This window comes from Alexandromys fortis, unplaced genomic scaffold, assembly GCF_014885135.2.
Source record: "Alexandromys fortis isolate MF-2015 unplaced genomic scaffold, M_Fortis_MF-2015_v1.1 scaffold_187, whole genome shotgun sequence".
NCBI classification, from domain to species: domain Eukaryota; kingdom Metazoa; phylum Chordata; class Mammalia; order Rodentia; family Cricetidae; genus Alexandromys; species Alexandromys fortis.
The window spans coordinates 1,466,462-1,486,214 of record NW_026068088.1 but is presented as its reverse complement, the minus strand read 5'-3'; the positions used below and the strand labels follow the sequence as shown (position 1 = coordinate 1,486,214).

The 19,753-nt window shown below is 39.8% G+C and overlaps 1 protein-coding gene and 1 pseudogene across 1 annotated transcript in view; one reads left to right on the top strand and one right to left on the bottom strand.

The window, feature by feature from the left end:
• Positions 1-19,753, bottom strand: part of Senp7 (SUMO specific peptidase 7) — a 99,398-nt gene that overhangs the window by 72,601 nt on the left and 7,044 nt on the right. Inside the window, exons 2-4 of the mRNA XM_050122388.1 lie at positions 14,208-14,260; positions 6,193-6,288; positions 1,506-1,603 (exon numbers count right to left, since the gene is read on the bottom strand). Of these exons, the coding sequence (XP_049978345.1) occupies positions 1,506-1,603; positions 6,193-6,288; positions 14,208-14,260 (247 nt within the window). The remainder of the gene's footprint in view (positions 1-1,505; positions 1,604-6,192; positions 6,289-14,207; positions 14,261-19,753) is intronic.
• On the top strand, positions 3,852-6,157 carry LOC126488705 (39S ribosomal protein L45, mitochondrial-like; annotated as a pseudogene).

Sequence of the window (19,753 nt, the reverse complement as noted above, 5' to 3'; positions counted from 1 at the left end):
CCCAACTAGAGCTTTCACCTCTACTGACTAGTGTTTGTGGTACCGCAAGGTACTCTGCATACCACCAAAACAAGGTAGATACCAACCAGCTATAAACACTTCAGTCTACAATGGCGGCATGCATGCAAGACACACTAGTGCAACATTGGCACTAACCAGCTTGTGGACGTAACCAACCAGTATCTGATTAGGTTTAAGGCACACTCCACAGCTGGAACCCATCCCCAACAGTGCTCAGATGCCATGAACCTGAGACTAGATATGCCAGGGACCTAGGGGAAAGTGAAGTACTATTGTTCTGCTAAAGGAAAATAGCAATAAAATGGCTCCTAAAGAGCATTCTGCTATATTCATAGACCAGTGTTTTGCTCGCCATCAGAGAAGATTTCTCCCGCAGGGGGTAGGGAAATAAATACAGAAACCCACAGCTCGACAATGTGCAGACGGTGAGAGACCTTGGAATACTCAGATCAGAATGGGATGTATCTATCAATTCCCTCATCTCAGGACTCAGGGGACCCTGTGAAAGGAAGTAAGAGCCAAGGGAATAGAGAACACCATAGAAACAATACCTTCTAAACACAGCAGGATTGATCACATATGAACTCACAGAGACTGTGGCAGCATGCATGTTCTTCTCTGACCTTCACATGCACTCTCTGACCTCTGCCCCCCACACAAAATAAATACAAAAAAACTAACTCACATCCAGGCATGGATGCACACCTTTAATTCCAGCATTTGGGAGGAGAGGCAGGAGAACCTGGGCTACAAAGAGAAAAGTTGTAAGAAAGAAAGAAAGAAAGAGAGAGAGAGAGAGAGAGAGAGAGAGAGAGAGAGAGAGAGAGAGAAATTATCTTACTATCAAAATGAAGTACATGGGGAATATAGAGAAGATAGTGAGCTAGAAGCTACCTTCATTTTAGCCAAGAAAAGACAGCATAAGAAATAAGAGACTTGTTGGGCAGTGATGGCGCACACCTTTAATCCCAGCACTCAGGAGGCAGAGGAAGGTGGAGCTCGGTGAGTTGCTGAATATGTCCCTTTTAAACCACTGATGACAAATATGAATTGAGAATTATTATCAGGGGCTGGAGAGATGGCTCAGTGGTTAAGAGCACTGACTGCTCTTCCAGAGGACCTGGGTTCAATTGCTAGCACCCACATGGCAGCTCACAATTGTCTGTAACTCCAGTTCTAGGAGATCTGGCATCCTCACACAGACATGCAGGCAAACCACCAATGAACATAAAATTTTTTAAAAAATTATTATCAGCCTATAATCCTTACATTGTCAGCTAAAGCTTATCAAGATGCACAAAACAATTAGCAAAGACAATCAATAATCACAGAAAGTTAAATCTTACATGAATCTTAGAGGACATTGAGTTCAAACCCTTCTACCTTAAATGTTAACTGAGACTCAACAAGCATCAAATAATCATTCCTGTTCACACTGTTTATGCATTGTATCAACCCATCCTACACATAAATACCTATCTTACCTTTCTGGTGATGGCTTAGAAGTGACAGGATGCCCATGGACACCTTTTTTGGTTTTGTGGTCTATACAGATGACTTTATTTCTTAGGCTTCTTCTCCACTAAGGAAAAAAATTGACAAAAATATAATAATGTGATTAAGGGTACTTGTATTTTTACTGAGATATTTAAGACAATCAGTCCAATTCCTTTTTGCTTATTAATTTTTATCTTATGTGTATGAGTGTTTTGTCTACATGTGTGTCTGTGAGTCACACTGAGTACCTGGCGCCTGAGGAGGCCAGAAGACAATGTCAGGTACCCTGGAACTGGAGTTACAAATGGTTGTGAGCTGCCAATGTGGGGCTTAGAATCAAACCTGGGCCCTGGGAAAGAGCATCTAGTACTTTTCACTACTGAGCCAAATCTTCAGCCCCCGAACCACATTCTTAGTAGTACAGAAAGAAAACTAAATGCAGGCTACAAAATACTGCCTTTTTCCAAGAGCTGAGATATAAATATACTAAAACAATAAGAAAACATTTTAAAATATTAACATTAATCAGAAATCAAGATTGAGATTATAAAACTTAAATAACAATAATAACTGCAGTTGTGTTAGAAGGAAATGGTAATAGGTTAAGAGAGTCGCTAGCTCAGAGGTAAAACACTTCCCTAACATGCACACATTGCCTTGTACGCACAAGGCAATGGGCTAACCTATGTATGTTTTAATTACTTCATTTTGAAATGTTATATGATATAGCACAATTATTATAAGCCAGATTAAATAAGAGCTGTGTCTATGAAGTAAATACATTTATAACAATTAGAAAAAATTAAAAGTGATTCTTTGTGAATTGCTACATGTGAAATAACAAGACCCATCATCAGGGTTTAGGTTTCCTATGACTAGAAGTTAAAATTTGGCTTATTAGTAGAAATAGTGGCATATGCCTGTAACTCCAGTACTCAGGAAGTGAAGGCAAGGAGGATCAGGCCAAGGCACCCCCAGCTACACACTGAGTTAAGTCACCCTAGGATACATGAGACTCTGTTTTAAAAATAAAAGGATAAAAAGAAGTTTAATTTATTTTGTGGACCTAAGCACATAAGTTATTTATTCTCTTGGCCTTTGTTTCCTTATTCTAAAATGGTCATGATGATAAGTATAACTACTTTATCCTGTGAATGTGAGCACGCATATATGCATGTGGCAGGAGATATGGTGTAGTATGCATGCACACACCTGGGTGCACGTGTATGACTAGCTATCTTTCTCTATTGTGCTCCACCTTCTTTTTGAGTGTCTTTTACTAAATGTGAGACTGAGCATTTTGGTTAAGCGGGCTGGCCAGTAAGCTCCAAGAGCTGTTCTATCCCCATCCCCCCAAAGTTGCAAGTCTGGCCATGAAACATCACTCCTGTTCTTCCGAGGGTGACAGAGATCTGAACTCTGGTACTCGTGCATGCACAGATCGCTTTTATCCACTGAGCCATCTCCCCAGCCCATGAGCAACTTCTTTGAAAAGATGTGACATCATCTCAGATGTAGTTTTAATGACTTACATACACTTCATCTAAAAGATATTTATACATACACTTGTAGTCATATTTTTCATAATATTCAAAAGATGAAGCAATTCAAATGTGCATCAAGAGACAAAAGGTTAAACAAAATGAGGCATATTGTTTACACGTAAACACATGGTATTTAAACAGTAAGCCTTCCATTACAGAAAGAAGAAGCTTCTGAGTCTGGTGGCATAACCTGTAATCCCAGCATTTAAGGAAGTGAAGGCAAGATGGCCATGAGTACCAGGCCAGCCTAGTCACATGGTAAGACCATGTTTCCAAACGTTTTCTTAAAAGAAGGAGATTCTGAAACATGCTACAATATGAGCAAGTCTTGGCATTAGTCTAAAAGAAATAATGCAGCTATAAGAAGACAAATATTGGATAGTTCCATTCAAATAACGTACTAATTGTAACCAAATTTATAGACAGAGGAGTGAGACTGAGGTGAGACAGTAAGAAACTATATTTTTAGGATTTATTTATTTTATTGGGCACTGATGTTTTGCCTGCATGTAAATCTGTCTGGGGGGGGGGGTCAGACCCTCTGGATATGAAGTTACAGTTTTGAGCTGCCATGTGGGTGCTGGGAATTGAACTTGAGTCCTCTGGAAAATCAGCCAGTGCTTTTAACCTCTGAGTCATCTCTCCAGCCCAAGGAACTAATAGTTAATGGGTACAATGTTTCATTTTGCAGGATAGTTGAATAACAACAAAAATGTATGAAGTGTCACTAAACTCTTAAAATGATTATGGCAGCCAGCCCCCATGATTTGGGGGTGTCCTGAAAGGACGATGATTCTGGCAGCCAGCTCTGGTGACTCAGTCCACAGTTGTGGTTCCAAAGGGAACCAGAAACATTTCACAATCCTACCCAAATACAGAGCAGCAGCTGCTTTGGAATAAGCCAGGAAAGCAGGGTTGGATATGCCTCAGGACCACCAGAACCATCCTAACTATATGACCTGTACAGCTGGTGCCTTTGGTTGCCACGCTCCCCGAGGGTAATGCTCGAGTGTCACCTCTTTCGAAGGAGAGAACACAGAAAACTGAGCAATTAAAGAAGAATATGGCATCACAATTGCCAATCTGAAAGATAAAAGAATTTGACACTAATTTTAAAACAAAGGATATCTCTGGAAAACCTAAGGATATCGTCATTGAAGCTGACCTTTGTCTAAACAACTTGGACCATGACCAGCTTTGTAACTCGGTAACGTCATACTTTTCTAAACATGGTCTGGGACCTGAAATATAAAATTCTCCATTGAAGCTTTATGGAATCTTTAGAGCCAGCCCAGGTGGTTCAGGTTTGATGCTCAAGCCTGGATAACCAAAGCCATGTGTAATCGTCAGGTCACCACACAGCTGCACACAAGCAGCCTCTGGCCCCATCTATGATCTACTTGGCAGGCTTATATAGGGATGAGAGGTGCTCAAGGCTGTCCTGGAGTGTGTGTTTTGAACCTGCATAGCAAGACTGTGCTTCCACGGACATCCCCTCAGCAGCCATCCTCAAGACACTGGTGATTCCTGGTCCTTAGCCGAAACCATGGGAGGACTATGAAGAAACACAAGGAGAGGCCTCAGCTAGCTTGATGGCAAAAATGACTCCTGAAGGGTACTCAGGTGATAGGGCCTCTAGAGGCTACAAAGGCACGCAACCCTGTAGACCTCCCTTGCTTTCTCCTGCCCTACCTTGGTCTTTCCAGAAGACCCACCCTCACAACCATGGCTGGTGTCTAGGCCCAGGTGGTGGCTGGGATACCCAGCATGGGTCACTTTCTTCTTAAAACCATTTGTTTAGCTTCTGAGTCTAATTGAAAAGCAGTTATGTAAGAGAGCAAACATTTGCTACCATGTTCTTTCTCCCTCTTCCAGCAGCTAACAGTTCCCAATAGCTCCACAGCTAGGGGTAGGACTGTGTGCCCAACTCCTCTGACCAGGCTAGCATTTGGTCTGGTTTGGACCTGCACAGGTTTTCTGCATGCTGCCATAACCACTGTGAGCTCCCGTGTGCAGCTGCCCTGCTCTGCCAATGTCTCCTGTAGTCATTTTACCTACCACCTCTGGCTTCAGCCCCTTTTCCATAATGATCCCTGAGGCTTGGAGTTTTGCAATACATCTGTTCCTTTAGGCTAAGCACTCACTGCTGGCATTGCCATTGCTCGTGGTTATCCTCCAGACTCCACGGTCACACCTATTACTGAAGACACCACACGACTGAATCATAGAACATGGCAGAATCAAGCTGGTACCACCTGGACACTTCATCCCTTCCTATCCAGCTTTCATAGTGCTGGACGGTGCTATGCACACTATCGGAAGAAACAGGAATCATAAGTCTTAGCCACCATGCGACAGACTTCCTACACTATCCTGCTGTGGGAACTCTGTTCCCAGAGAATTTTGTCTACTCCCCTTGCCAAAGGAATGCCTCTGCCTGCCAAAGGATTGCCACAGGTAAGATGTTCCCTTCCCTGTCCCCCCATTAGTTTAGCATGCTCAAGGGCATCAGGCAAACAGCCCCTCAGCCATGGAAGCTTCTGCATCTGAGCCCATCTGGCGCTAGTGATGAGAACCAGGCTATATTGTTCCCTGTTTCTCTGTCCCTGCTTAGAACTTGGAGTTATCTAGAATAAGAGTTGCGCAGAATGTTCGTAAGACACTCTTGTGCAACATCACCTGGACTCTGCTCGTTCGGCTGAATGCTGAATTCTACTGCAATCCCTGGCTGCAGTAATGGGGCAGAGAGGGGAGAATCTTGATAAATCTTCTAGAGCTGTAAACCATACAATGATTGGCCTGTCAAGACATGCCCACTGGTGCAATAGTGGCGTGAACATCATGGGAGCAATCAACCACTTTCTAATGGACTTTAAATCCCACTCCACAAGATAAAACCCATACCTGGCACCGTTATAAGGTCATAAATCAGCCATGCATAAGGTACACTTAAAACTGAAGACCAAAGATCCTAATCTCCAGGTTCTATTTTAACATATATTAGAAATAAGCTACAATAAATCTTTAATTGCATAGAAAATCGAAAGCAACACATAAGAAAATAAAAACTTATTTACTAAAATATTTTAAACATATCAAATAAAACAATATCTTTTAAACGTGAATTTACCCCCTTGGGGAGCTTCCAGCATTCTGAGCCTCTGAGTTTGGACAATGGTGACTGAGCAAGAACATCCTCTGACTTTACAGCTAACAACTTTGTTATCTGGAACCAGGACAAGAAAACAATTAGTTTAACTGAAAGGTATAGAAGAACTGAATCAACTAACAGAGGTACTGTCTATTGCTCTACAGAAATACTCTAATAGTTTTAAAGATGTCAATTAAATTCTTAATTTATAAGCAATTAAGTCCAGTTGTATTAAAAATATCTTCTCATGAGCAAAAAATTAGGTAAATGAAGGATCATACTAGCTAGCCAGGTGGTGGTGGCATATGCCTTTCATCCCAGCACTCAGGAGACAGAGGTTAGTGGATCTTTGCAAGTTCGAGGCCAGCCTGGTCTACATAGTGAGTTCCAGGACAGCCAGGGCTACACAGAGAAACCCTGTCTCGAAAAGAATCACACTAGCTTCCTAAATACTATTCTCTTGCCTGGTCTCTTCCCCTTCTAATCTAAAAAGCAAGCTATAGTTACAGAACACGCAAAGGTACTCATGACTGTAATACCCAAAATAGAACAAAGGCATTTGTCACTTGTAAGTAAAACTGTACATTCATGGCTGTTTCACATCACCCACAGATTTCAAACTCTGTAATTCAACTTTAGGAAGTTGCTAAGCTTTCTTTAGTCATGTTGCATTATTTGGTATCTCTAGATGTTTTTATATAGTATTTCTTCAATCTAGGTTGCTTTTCCAGGTATTTCTTTTTTTTTTTTTTTTTTTTTTTTTTTTTTGGTTTTTCGAGACAGGGTTTCTCTGTGGTTTTGGAGTCTGTCCTGGAACTAGCTCTGTAGACCAGGCTGGTCTCGAACTCACAGAGATCCGCCTGCCTCTGCCTCCCAAGTGCTGGGATTAAAGGCGTGCGCTACCACCGCCCGGCTCCAGGTATTTCTTTTGCGCCACCACCGCCCGGCTCCAGGTATTTCTTTTTATGAAATACTCTAGACTTGTCTGAAAGCTATCTTCATAAGCATCATCTTTACTTGAAGCCACACCCTTCTCTGTATGTTAGAGTTTAGCACATTTATTTTAAATTATTTATATTACTCATACTGTATCAGTTATTTGTCTAGATAGCTGTCTTCTTCAAAATGTTTAATCCTCCTAAACTGAGGATCCTGGCCATTCATTTTCCTTCTTTTTTGTCTGGGTTTTTTTTTTTTTGAGAAAGGGTCTTTCTATGTAGCCCCAGCTGGCCTGGAACTTACTACGCAAACCAGGCTGGCCTTAAACTTGTAGCAATCCTCCTGTCTCTGCCTACCACGAGATGGTATATATAGCTCATAATAGCTAAACTTTAAAAATGAATGCATGAAATGTAACAAGTTAGAAAACATTTGTTTAAAACTTAAATACCTAAAATTTGTAAATAACTAAGTATTAAATAGCATCCAAAATCACTTACAAGGGAGCCCAAGTTCAGTAGCAAAGGACCAGTATAGCATGGACACAGGGCCCTAGGTTCAATTACCAACACCCTCCTCCTCAAAAAGCACTAATATCAACTATATCCTTTCATCCATAATGTTTCTATGAGAAGAAAGCCTAAGTCAGGAGGACAAAATAAATCTGAAAAAAAGTATACTTCAACTTTTACATCACAGCTTACATCAATAAGGGACAGCTAATCTTCCTGAGCACCAGTAACTTCCTAGTTATTGCTTTTCTGTATTAAAAAGTATTTCTTTCTAATTCTTCACTTGCAAAAAAAACAGTACCTCTAAAGCATTTGATTCAATTCTGAATACTGTCAAGGATCAAACTCAGGGAAGGCCTCGTGTAGGAGAGGCAATTAGACTATTACTAGCTAAGCCATATCTCTACCCCTTTTGTTAATTCATTCATTTGAAGGAAGGTCTTACTAAGTTATATAGGTTGAAATTGAACTCACTCAGTAGCACAGGCAGGTATTAAATTGTCTAAGTTTCTGCCTCCGCTTCCTGGGGAGCTGGGACTATAGCCAGCTCCTCCGGGCCTACCTCTTTGTATTTTCAATCAGGAAATGACAGGAGTAAGATAAAGGCTTCAGGCTGTTCAAATCCAAGGATCCTCTCTTATTTAGGTTATACACACTGTATTTTCCAAGAATAGCTCTATCAATATTCCCATACCACATGGTCATCTTATATTGTGATACCAATAACCCTGAAACAAAATCATATTCCTTCCATTTGAACCTGAGCAGGCCTATGACTTCCAAAGCTAATCTATAAATTCAATATAGTGGCTAAGCATAGTAGCACACCCCGTAATCCCAGAACTGGATTGGAGGCTGAGGCAAGAGGATTTTGAATCACAGCTAGTCTGGGTTATATAGTTAGGACCTGTTTCAAAAACCAAACAAAATAAAATGGCAATATAGTTTCAGTATAGCTCAAAACTGTCCAGAAACACCCCCTCTATGTTTCCTTCCCCTTCTGTCTCTACACCTCAGAACACACACACTGAAAGGGAGTCCAGATTTTTCTTTTAAATTTGGCTGCCCTGAAGCTCCTGAACTTTAAAGATTTCATGAAAAGACTGAAACAAAAGTAATAAATGAAAATATACATCACGATGTTTGAATCTAGCTATACCTAGGGATATAGCTCAGTAAGTAGAGTACTGATTTTATTGGATGAAGTCCTAAGTGGAGTCCCCTGCACTGCATAAACCAGATTGTGCACACCTGTAATCCCAGCACTCAGGAATGAGACAGGAAGCTCAAAAGTTCAAAGTCTATCTTTTTACTACATAGAAGTCTGAGGCCAGCCTAGACTACATGAGACTGCAGTTATCCGAAAGGCAAGAAAAGGATGCCTGGGGGTCAGCAAGACAGCTCAGTGTACAAGCACTTGCTGCATAACATGGGTGGCCTGAGCTCGCTCCCAGATCCACTGTGGACAGAGAGAACTAACTCTCCAAAGTTGGTCTTACTGTCACTCATGTGCCAGAGCTCATACACACATCATATACAGGAAGCCCACACAATAATAAAGTAATTTTTAAAGATTTCTGGGGGCTAGAGAGATAGTTGGGTAGTTAACAACACTGCTGCTATTCCAGAGGTTCAATTCCCAGCACCCACACGGCGGCTCAAGACTGTCTGTAACTCCAGTTCCAGGAGACCTGACGCCCTCACACAGACATACATGCAGGAAAAACATCAACTCACATAAAATAAAAATAAAATCATTTTTTAAAATGTTTACCATTGATAACTAGGTAGGCAGAGAGAGAGAGAAACAGACACACAAAAGAAAAAAATGTACATCAAATATTAGTGCTTATTGTATCTGGCTAGCAAGCTCTAGAAACAAAGATTTATTTATGTCTTTAATTAGGTTTATATGTGTGAGCTTATGTAAGGCCAGAAGAAGGCTTCAAATCCCTTGAAACTGGAGCTACAGGCAGCTGAGGACTGCCATCTGGATGCCAAACTGAACCCACATGCTCTGCAAGTGCAGGAAGCACTGCTAACTGCTGAGCCATCTTCGCCAGGCTCAACAGTGGTCTTTTTTGTTCAACTGAATTTTCTAATATCGCCATTAAAAAAAAAAAAAACTAGTTTTGCTTTAAAAATAATTTTAAATACTAAGAAATTCAAAAGTATGTTTTGTGCCACTATTGATCAAAAGTGCTACCCTTTCAGTAATGTATTGCCACTAGCTACATTAAAAGAAAAAGTAATTAGAGAAACTAACTACTATCAATTAATGTTAATGTTAATTTTCAAAAGAATTCTAGATTTTGTTTTGTTTGATTTTGTTTTTTGAGACAGGGTTTTCTCTGTGTAGACTTGGCTGTCTTAGAACTAGCTCCATAGACCAGGGGGAATATGATCAAAACATTTCATGAAATTGTCAAAGAATCAATAATATTTTAAAAAAGAAAGTTGATAATAGACAAAATGTTAAAAATAAGGACAAAAGAAAGCCAGACTAAGACTGGTGGTATTAGACTGGAATCTACAGTCTCAATAGTGAGTTCATTTTCTTGTATTTGTACAGAGAGAAAGAAACGCAAGTAAGAGAGACGAGGAATTAATGCAAGTGAGTATGTGTTTTCTAGGTCTGACTACTGACAATGCCTGCAACCATTCCAGTGCCAAACATATAGTGCCGTCCTAGATCTGGATTTATAAATGAAATTCTTTCCATTTTAATTCAATTAAAAAAATGACTGGGAGTGATGACACACGACTTTAATCCCAGCACTCGGGAGGCAGAGAGACGCAGATCTCTGAATTGTCTACAGAGCTAGTTCTAGGACAACCAAGGTTACACAGAGAAACTCTGTCTCGAAAACAACAAAAACAAACAAAAATAGCAAGAGCCAGAATTCCCTGGAAATATCATTGATTTCCAAGGTTTAGGCAGAGAACACAAGGTAAGGGTGATGAACGGTCTTGCGGTCAACTGGACTGAAAGACACCTGCACCGCACTGAGATGGTAAAGCACACCTGAGTGTCTGTGAGGGTGCTCCCAGAGACCAAACCATGAGGGCTGACTGAGTGATGGGGTCAAAATCTGAACAGTCTGGAAAGCGGAGGAAAGCCTTGTTAAGGGGCTATCTCACTGGGCCACGCCTTTGAAGCATGTTATTATGGCCCTGGACCACTTCTGTTACTCCCTTCCCTTCCTGATTGCCTTGAAGTGAACAGTGCCCTTCCTCCACGATGTTTCTGTCTTGTGATAGCCTAAAAGCAGTGTCCAAAAATCTCTGAAACTGTGAGGCAAAATTAAATTTTTCCTTCTTCAAACTGTTTCTCTCATAAGTGTGTCACAACAACAGTCTAATGAACAAAATTAGCATCCTGAAAGTCAAAAACATTTCTTACAATACTGAGAAAAAAAGCCGAGCCATGGTTGCTCACGCCTTTAATCTCAACACTCGAGAGAAGGTGGCAGGCTGATCTCTGTGAGTTTGAGGGAAGGGGAGGGAGATGAGGGAGATGAGTGCAGAGAACAGTAGAGAGGAGGGGTGGAGAGAAAGCACACACCCCCAAAAAAATAATAACACCATGTCAAAGGGTTGAGGGGGGCTATGGAAACAGATTAGTCAGTAAAACTACTTACTTTGGAAGAACAAGAACCTGAATTCAATGCCAAGAATTCACAAAGATAACCTATCAACAAATGAGGGGTGGGAACAAATACCTGAGGAACGGCACTTGAGGGTATCCTCCACATACATGTGTGCACATGTTCTCTCTGCATGTGCATTCGCATACAGATGGATACACACACACACACACACACACACACACACACACGAGCCAATCTGAAAGATACCCTATGGCTAAAACTAGAAAACTTTGACAACAACAGTAGATTATACTAAGCAGAAGGAAGTAAGTATCTGAGAACAACTTGATATAAATAAGTTGAGGAAAGACAGCTCTCCCTTACAGGAAAATTCCCAATAAGAAATGAAGAAGGAATACGGAAGATATGTACTATATTTGATCTTGGCCAAAAAGGTGATAAAGGAAATAGAAAAATCAACAAAAGAATTCAACCAAGATCCACTAGCAGATGCCAAAATACTGAGCAAGTATCTAACACCACCATGTATTAAGTTGCAGTTTGGCCAAGATACCTATAAATCATAAGGAGAAAATGAGTAACCATACAGGGGAATAAGCAAGAGATACTGCCTTAACCAAATAATCAGGCTGACATACATCATCAACAGTAACACACACACACACACACACACACACACACATACGTTCATTCAGGTTGAGGAACATTCTATACAAATTATCTAGTACTTTTCCAAAGTGTCATGGCTATAAAAGCAGCAAGACTAAGGAGGCATAACAAACACAATGGAGAATCTTGGAATGTATCTATAGGTTAAAGTATTACATCAAGGCTAATTTCTTATTTTTGATAATCATACAGTCATTATTTAAAATATTAACATCAGAAGAAACTGAATGAATAATACATAGAAATTCTGCCCAATTTCTTTAAATTTTCTGACTTAAAAGTTATTTGGAAGTAAAAACTGTCATATATCTACAGAGCAGACTATGGGAAAGGGTGTGGCTTAGTGAAAGAGTTCTTCCTCGACACTTTCAAAGCTAAACACTGTGAAAAATGGCGAACGATAAAGGAGGAAAAGAGAAAACAGTCAGGGAAGAAAATATGACAGCAATGTAATTAATTGACAATTATGGATATATCACCCAGGCTAGCCTCAAACTTCTCAGCTCAAGGGACCTTCCAGGGCCAGATAAGGTATCGAATACCTTTAATCCTAGCACTTGGCAGGCAGAAAACAGTCTTTATGAATTTGAGGCCAGCCTAATCTACTGAGAGCATTCCAAGCCAGGCAGGGCTAAAACTGCACAGTGGTGTAAGAAGAAAAGAGAGCAAGCAGATTATTACAAAGAAATCCTGAGCCAGGCTTGGTAGTGCAGGCCTGCAATCCCAGCCCTCGGAAGACCATCTTTCAGGGTTCCTGCTTCATGAAAGAATCTGCGAGACATTCTGCAGGACACAGAAGAAAGTGACTGACAAACTGCCAATATAGGCGGAACTGTCTTTGAAACATTATTTTGAGTGAGGTAACCCAGACACAGAAAGACAATTATTAGGAAAATGGATGGAGCTAAAAAACATTGTTTTGAGTGAGGTAACCCAGACACATAAAGACAATTATCACATGTACTCACTCATAGGTAGTTTTTAAACACAAAGCAAAGAAAGCCAGCCTACAAACCATAATCCCAGAGAACTAGACAACAATGCGGACACTAAGAGAGACTGACATAGATCTAATCTATATGGGGAATAAAAAGTAGAAAAAGACAAGATCTCCTGAGTAAATCAGGAGCATGAGGACCTTGGGGGAGGGCTGAAGGGGGACAGGAGAGGCAGGGAGGGGAACAGAGAAAGATGTAGAGCTCAATAAATATCAATAAAATAAAAAAGATTGGAGAAAAAACTAGGTGAGTGGGAGACATAAAAAGGGGACATAAATACGCTGCTCTATCTGGACTTAGGGTGTTCATTAAAATTGTGGGCTCAGAAAAAAAAAACAGAATAAAGATTTTTCCAGTTATACATAAAAAAGGGTGGATAAAAGGAAAACAAAAGTTATCTAATAAATAATCATTATGTAAATCAGGTTACTATCACACTTAAATCACTAAATGCCAGGGGAAGGGAAACCATACTTTTTTAAAAGATGAAACTGGGCTGGAAAGATTGCTCAATGGTTAAGAGCACTAATTGCTCTTCCAGAGGTCCTGAGTTCAATTCCCAGCAACCACATGGTGGCTCACAACCATCTATAATGAGATCTAGTGCCCTCTTCTGGCTTGCAAGCATACATGTAGGCAGAATACTATATACATAATTAATAAATAAATAAATAAAATCTTAAAGAAAAATAAATTAATTAAAAGATGATCTTAAAAACTTATTGTATAAAGTAAAAATTAAAACTGTTTTTGCTAGTTTGGGCTTATAGAATAAATGAATTAAAAAAATTTTTTTCTCTCTTTTTGGTTTTTCGAGGAGGGTTTGTTTGTGTAGCCCTAGCTGTCCTGGAACTCACTCTGTAGACCAGGCTGGCCTTGAACTCACAGAGATCCACCCACCTCTGCTTCCAGAATGCTGGGATTAAAGGCCACCACTGCTCAGCTCTTTTTAGTATAATTAAAAATATACTATTAAACTTTAATCAGTGTTTTAGGGAAAATCCCAGCACTCAGGAGGCAGACGCAAGTGGATCTCTATGAGTTTGAAGCCAGCTTGGTCTACAAAGCTAGTTCCAGGACATCTGGGACTGTTACACATAAAAACCCTGTCTGAAAAAAACAAAATAATAATACTAAAATATAAATATAATATATATTATTCAATAATATACATATATAATATGTACAATAATATATATAATATTTAAAAAGTAAGTTGTTATTGGCTCAGTGATTTCAGAGTTGATAAACACATTAACACATACCTCCTGTAAATCAGGTGATGATGACTTTTTTCTTTTTCCCTCTGTGACAATCTCTACGAAAACCAAAGACATAATAAAAATTATTATTTAACATCTAAATGACACAATTTAATGAACAGGATCCTTTTATATCTATCTTTTATTTACAATTAAAAAACACTGATGTTTTACAGACACTAAAGAGCCAAGGTTTGTCGTGGGTCAGTGTAACAGACTACCAAAAATATCTCCAGTAAACATATGCACGAGGACTATTTAAAATGAAAGAACTAGACCAGCAGTGGACGTGCATGCCTTTAGTCGCAGTACTCTAAAAGCAGAGGCATGCAGATCTCTGTGAGTTCAAGGCCAGCCTGGTTTACAGAGTGAGTTCTAGGACAGACAGCAATTTCACAAAAAAAAATCCTGTCTCAAAAAAACAAAACAGAAAGAAAAAACTAAATAAATTTTCAGATGATTTGGAAAATTCTTATGATGGAGAGCAGAGGTGAGATTATCTAGATTTTGGCAGTATTCTACAAAAATATCTCCTTCAAGCTCTATCACATTCACACACATGTTGCACAGACAGAAATACTTTAACTCTTTACTCATCAACATTTTCCAGACTTCCTGTGGGGTTTTCTTATATGAATTCTCTTGTTCAAACAGCAAATATTTACTTAATGGCTATCATGTGCTCCTCACTGTGCTAACCAATGAATATAAATAACACTGAGCAAATCAGACACAATCCAAGATGTTTTAGCAATTATAACCCATAGCATGGTAGAACATACCTTTAATCCTAGCACTTAGTAGGAAGAGACATATGGATCTCTATGAGTTCAAGGCTAGCCTGGTGGTTTACATAGCAAGTTCCAGGACAGCCAGGGCTAATGGTGAGATCTTATTCAAAAATAAGAATTGTAATGTACTGAATTATATAGATTTCATAATAAAAATGAATGGTGGTATACACATACACACACAACACCAAGTCATCTACTTGTGACATATTACTACAGTTCAGTAAGAAATGGATGATTTTTCCAATAAATAATGAAGCAATTTGGGGGTTGTACATTTGAGTGCATATATGTGGACATGTGTGGTGTCTGCATGTATGCAGACATGTGTGCAGGTTACACACACCTTGCATATGTGGGGAGAACAGGAGGACATCAGGTGTCCTGTTCTTTGCGCTCTGCCTTATTCTTTTCAGGCTAGGTCTCTCACTGATCCTGGAATGGGGCCAGCAGCCAGCGAGCCCATGATCCTCCAGTCTCTACCCACAAGAACTGCTAGCATTACAGGTGCACACAGCTACACTAGGCTTTCTATGACAATGTTGGAAATTTGAACTTAAATTCTTATGATTGCATAGTAAGTATCACGTCAGACCCAGGGAAACAATGGGATAACCGAATGGAACTTAAAAAAACATTTATTACAAATGGGTCATACCTCTAAATGTCAAAGGTAAAACAAGGTTTATGCAAGAAAAACTAGGATATTTTCAAAGCTTTAGAGGAGGCAAAGATTTCTCAAATAGTACACAAATATTACCATAAATTAAAAGATCAATAAAGTGGGCTTCATTTAAATTAAAAATTTGGTTTAGCAGAACTCATCATTACGACAGTAAAGAGCAAAGTCTCATACTAGAACACAAATTCTAGTATATTGCTTGTCAAAGAACTCATAAGCAGTATATACAAGGAACTCCCTGGGTTGGGGAATGTACTTGCAGCAGAACACATGCTAGTAAGACAGGGGAAGGCGGGAAAGAGGAAGAAAGGGAGAAAAAGGAATAAGTACAATAAAATTCAATTTTTAATTAAACAAAAGCCTTGAATAAGCATTTTGAGATATGTATATACCCAAATAATCAAGACACAACCACTAGGGAAATGACAATTAAAATGACACGGAAATTCATAACTCAATAAATAAAATTTAAAAGATTAACATTACCAAAATTGGTGAGAGAAAAGGCTCTGCCAGTAAAAGTTAAATGTGTGTATCTGCTTTGCCAGTGTCCAGTGAGATATTCACCTGCCTGCCTTCAATACCTAACAATTATACTTCTAGATAAATAACCAAGAGAAACAAGATTGTTCATGCTATCTTTGTTGTTAATAACCAAAAACTAGAAATAACCCAAATTATCTCCCACTAGTAATATACATAAACATATTTGTACCAAGGAAAGCTCCTGAGTAATAAAAGACCATGAGTTACTTCTCAGTGCCATATGGATACATCTCAGACATTCTGTTCCACGGAAATCAGATGCACAACTGTGAAATTTTACAATTCAAACAATTCTATGATAATACTATTTTGAACAACAGAGGGAGAATAAAGGGGATAGTAACTGGGGAGAAGTGCAAGTTAAGTCTGATAAGATGTAAGAGGAGTTCTTTATCTTGAGCTACATGGTGACTATACAAGGGCATACCAATAGGAAGAATCTTGTAACTAGAGCTTTATCCCTACAGACTGGCTTTCACAGTGCTGGACAGTGCTGTGCTCACTACTGGAAAAGAAAGGGAATCGATGACCTTACCCAGTTCTGTGAGCTACGGAACAACTAGCCTGACAAGACAATAATGACAGGATGCCATGGGAGGACCTTGCTGACTGGATTTAAGGGCCTCTCCATAAGATGGAACCTATCCCTTGGACACCATTATCTGGGCCAAGAACCCGGGGCTAGACAATTGATAGGCCCTAAGGGAGAACCTACTACTAATATTATGCTAAAGGGACATAGTATTAAACCCCTCCTGACTTATACTCATAGACAAGTACATCTCTCAGTCCTCATCATAGGAACTCCTTTTTGCAGTAGACGGTGATTACACAAAGACCCACAACTGGTCAAGGTACAGAGAAGACAACCCATGCAAGTGCAAGCAAGACACGAATCCAGCATGGAAGAGGGAGGTAATCAGCAAGTCTCATTCCGAGCTGAGGAACTAGTGACAATCGACAGTTAATGGGAGAGAGAGAATCCATTTTCTTTAAAGGTGTGACCATTGGTAGGGGGAGGTCCCCACACCCAAGAGTATTTGGGCAACACAAATTGTATTCCATGGGCAAAGGAAGACGGGCAGCAGCAACAAAATTATGTGGGTAGAGAGGAAGAGACGGAGTCACGAGGAGGTCGGAGTTTGGAGGACAACCTTGTGGAGCCTATCTTACGGTGGCCTCTGAAGACTGACCTGGGTCTCTTGGCTTGCGTGACACTGTGGCAAACACCTTTAATCTCAGCACTTGGGAGGCAGAGTTCAAGGTCAGTCTCATCTACAGCTAGAATAGCCAGAACTATATAGTGAGATGTCTCAAAATAACAGAAGTTCCAAAATATAGAGGATTAGCTCTTGTTTTGTTTGTTTTATTCTGTATAAGAGTGTTTTGCCTGTACATATGTCTGTATACCATGTATATGCCTGGTGCCCAAGAAGGCCAAAAGAGGGCTTAAGAACCCATGGACCTGGAGTTACAGACAGTTATGAGCTGTCATGTGGATGCTGGAAATCAGATCCAGGTCTCCTGGATGAGCAGCCAGTACTCTTGACTGCTGAGCCATCTCTCCAGCCAACTAATTTGGTTTCCTTTTTTTTGGGGGGGAGGGGGATACTGTTGTTTTGTTTGGGGTTTTTTGTTTTCACAATGCAGTGGGATAATTACTATTTAAAGCAATCTATATTTTCAAAATGACTAGAGCAGTACCAAATTCCCAACATGTGAAAATTGCTAATCTTCGAAAAGAATAAAAAAATTTTATTACTCAGATTTGATAACTACAAATCATATTATACACATGTATTAAATTATGTACCCTGTATAGATACACTAATGTCACATTATGAAACTTCCATCAACTCAGTATCTTCCCTCACCCAGATTTGTGACAGTTATTACAGCTCAATCTACCAGGTCCTAGGTCTCTCGTTCTCGGTTCATAGCTTTCCTCTTCATCACTGTGAAGCACTAAATCCCCTCAATCAACTCATTCAACAATGAAGGCCGCTCTTGCTTATTCTGAACTACACATCTCTGTTTCAACTTCCACAATCAGAATTTTAAAATTTTCACCCAACCTTTTGGTTTTGGTTTTTTGTTGTTTTGTTTTGTTTTTTTGTTTTTGACACAGGGTCTATTATTTAGCCCTGGCTGACTGTCCTGGAACTCACTATGTGGACCAGGGTGGCCTAGAATTAACATAGATCTGCCTCTGCACAGTGCTGGGATTAAAAGTGTGTGCCAAAACAACCAGCTTCAATTTTTTGAATTGTTGAACCAACCTGAATTGTTGATCAATTTGCTGAACCTCTCATTCAACTGGTATAGGAGGCCCTTCTGTATTTGTGTTGCTTTCATTGGTTAAATAAAGAAACTGCCTTGGCCTTTTGATAGGGCAGTACTTAGATAGGCGGGAAGACAGAACTGAATGCTGGGAGGAGGAAGGCAGAGAGAGAGAGAGAGAAAGAGAGAGAGCCGCCATGGAGCCAGCTGCTGGACATGCTGAATCTTTCCCAGTAAGCCATGACCTCATGGTGACATATAGATTATTAGAAATGGATTGAATCAAGATATGAGAGCCAATAAGAGGCTAGAGCTTATGGGCCAAACAGTAATTTAAATGAATACAGTTTCTGTGTGATTATTTTGAGTATAAGCTGGCCGGGCAGCAGGACACAGCCCACCACTCCTCCTCCTACATTCAACAGTGTGCTAGTATGTGTCGTGAAGGACAATATCTAAGGAAGAGCTGGAGAGTACAATGCCTGTGAGCCCTCCTCCTGTGGCCCCTCAACTTTCCCACTTCCCCTAAATTCGCATCCTCAAACATCATCTTACCCAAAGATAAACTAATATTTCTCCAAGCACTTACCCCAACTACTGCAAACTCACTTTTTTTTTTCTTTCCAAGACAGGGCTTCCCTGTGTAGTCCTGGCTATATCCTAGAACTCACTCTGTACACCAGACTAGCCTGCCTCTGCCTCCCAAGTGCTGAGATTAAAGGCGTGCACCACCACACCCAGATGCAAACTCCCATTTTAAAACTCTGAAATTACTTACTTCCTTTATTAATCCCTATATGATCTCCTATTCTTGAGTTCAGATTTAAAAACTCCCTTTTCATAATACCTTACCTATTTCACGGTATTAACTTCTCAAACTGTATCTATATTCATCTTCTATCCATTTTTCCCCATGTAATCAATTCTACTCCATTCCCCTAACTCTAGCCGCATATTATTAACAAGCTTACCTGGAAAAATATATATATATATGTATATATATACTAGTTGATAATATATAAGCTAGTTAATATACACACACACAGTTTACCTGATGTCTTTAAACATTTTCCTTCTCCACTGACCCCTTCCCTACTCCCTTCCCAATCAATCTTTATTATCTTTTCTTTTTAGTCCTTTGCTTCTCTACTCCAACTTGTCCCTTGTCTAAAACAAATACCTGCTTAGCAAGGCCTGGCGCCAGGACCTTGGGGAAACTGCTGTTTTCCAGATCCTGAGAACTCAACTTT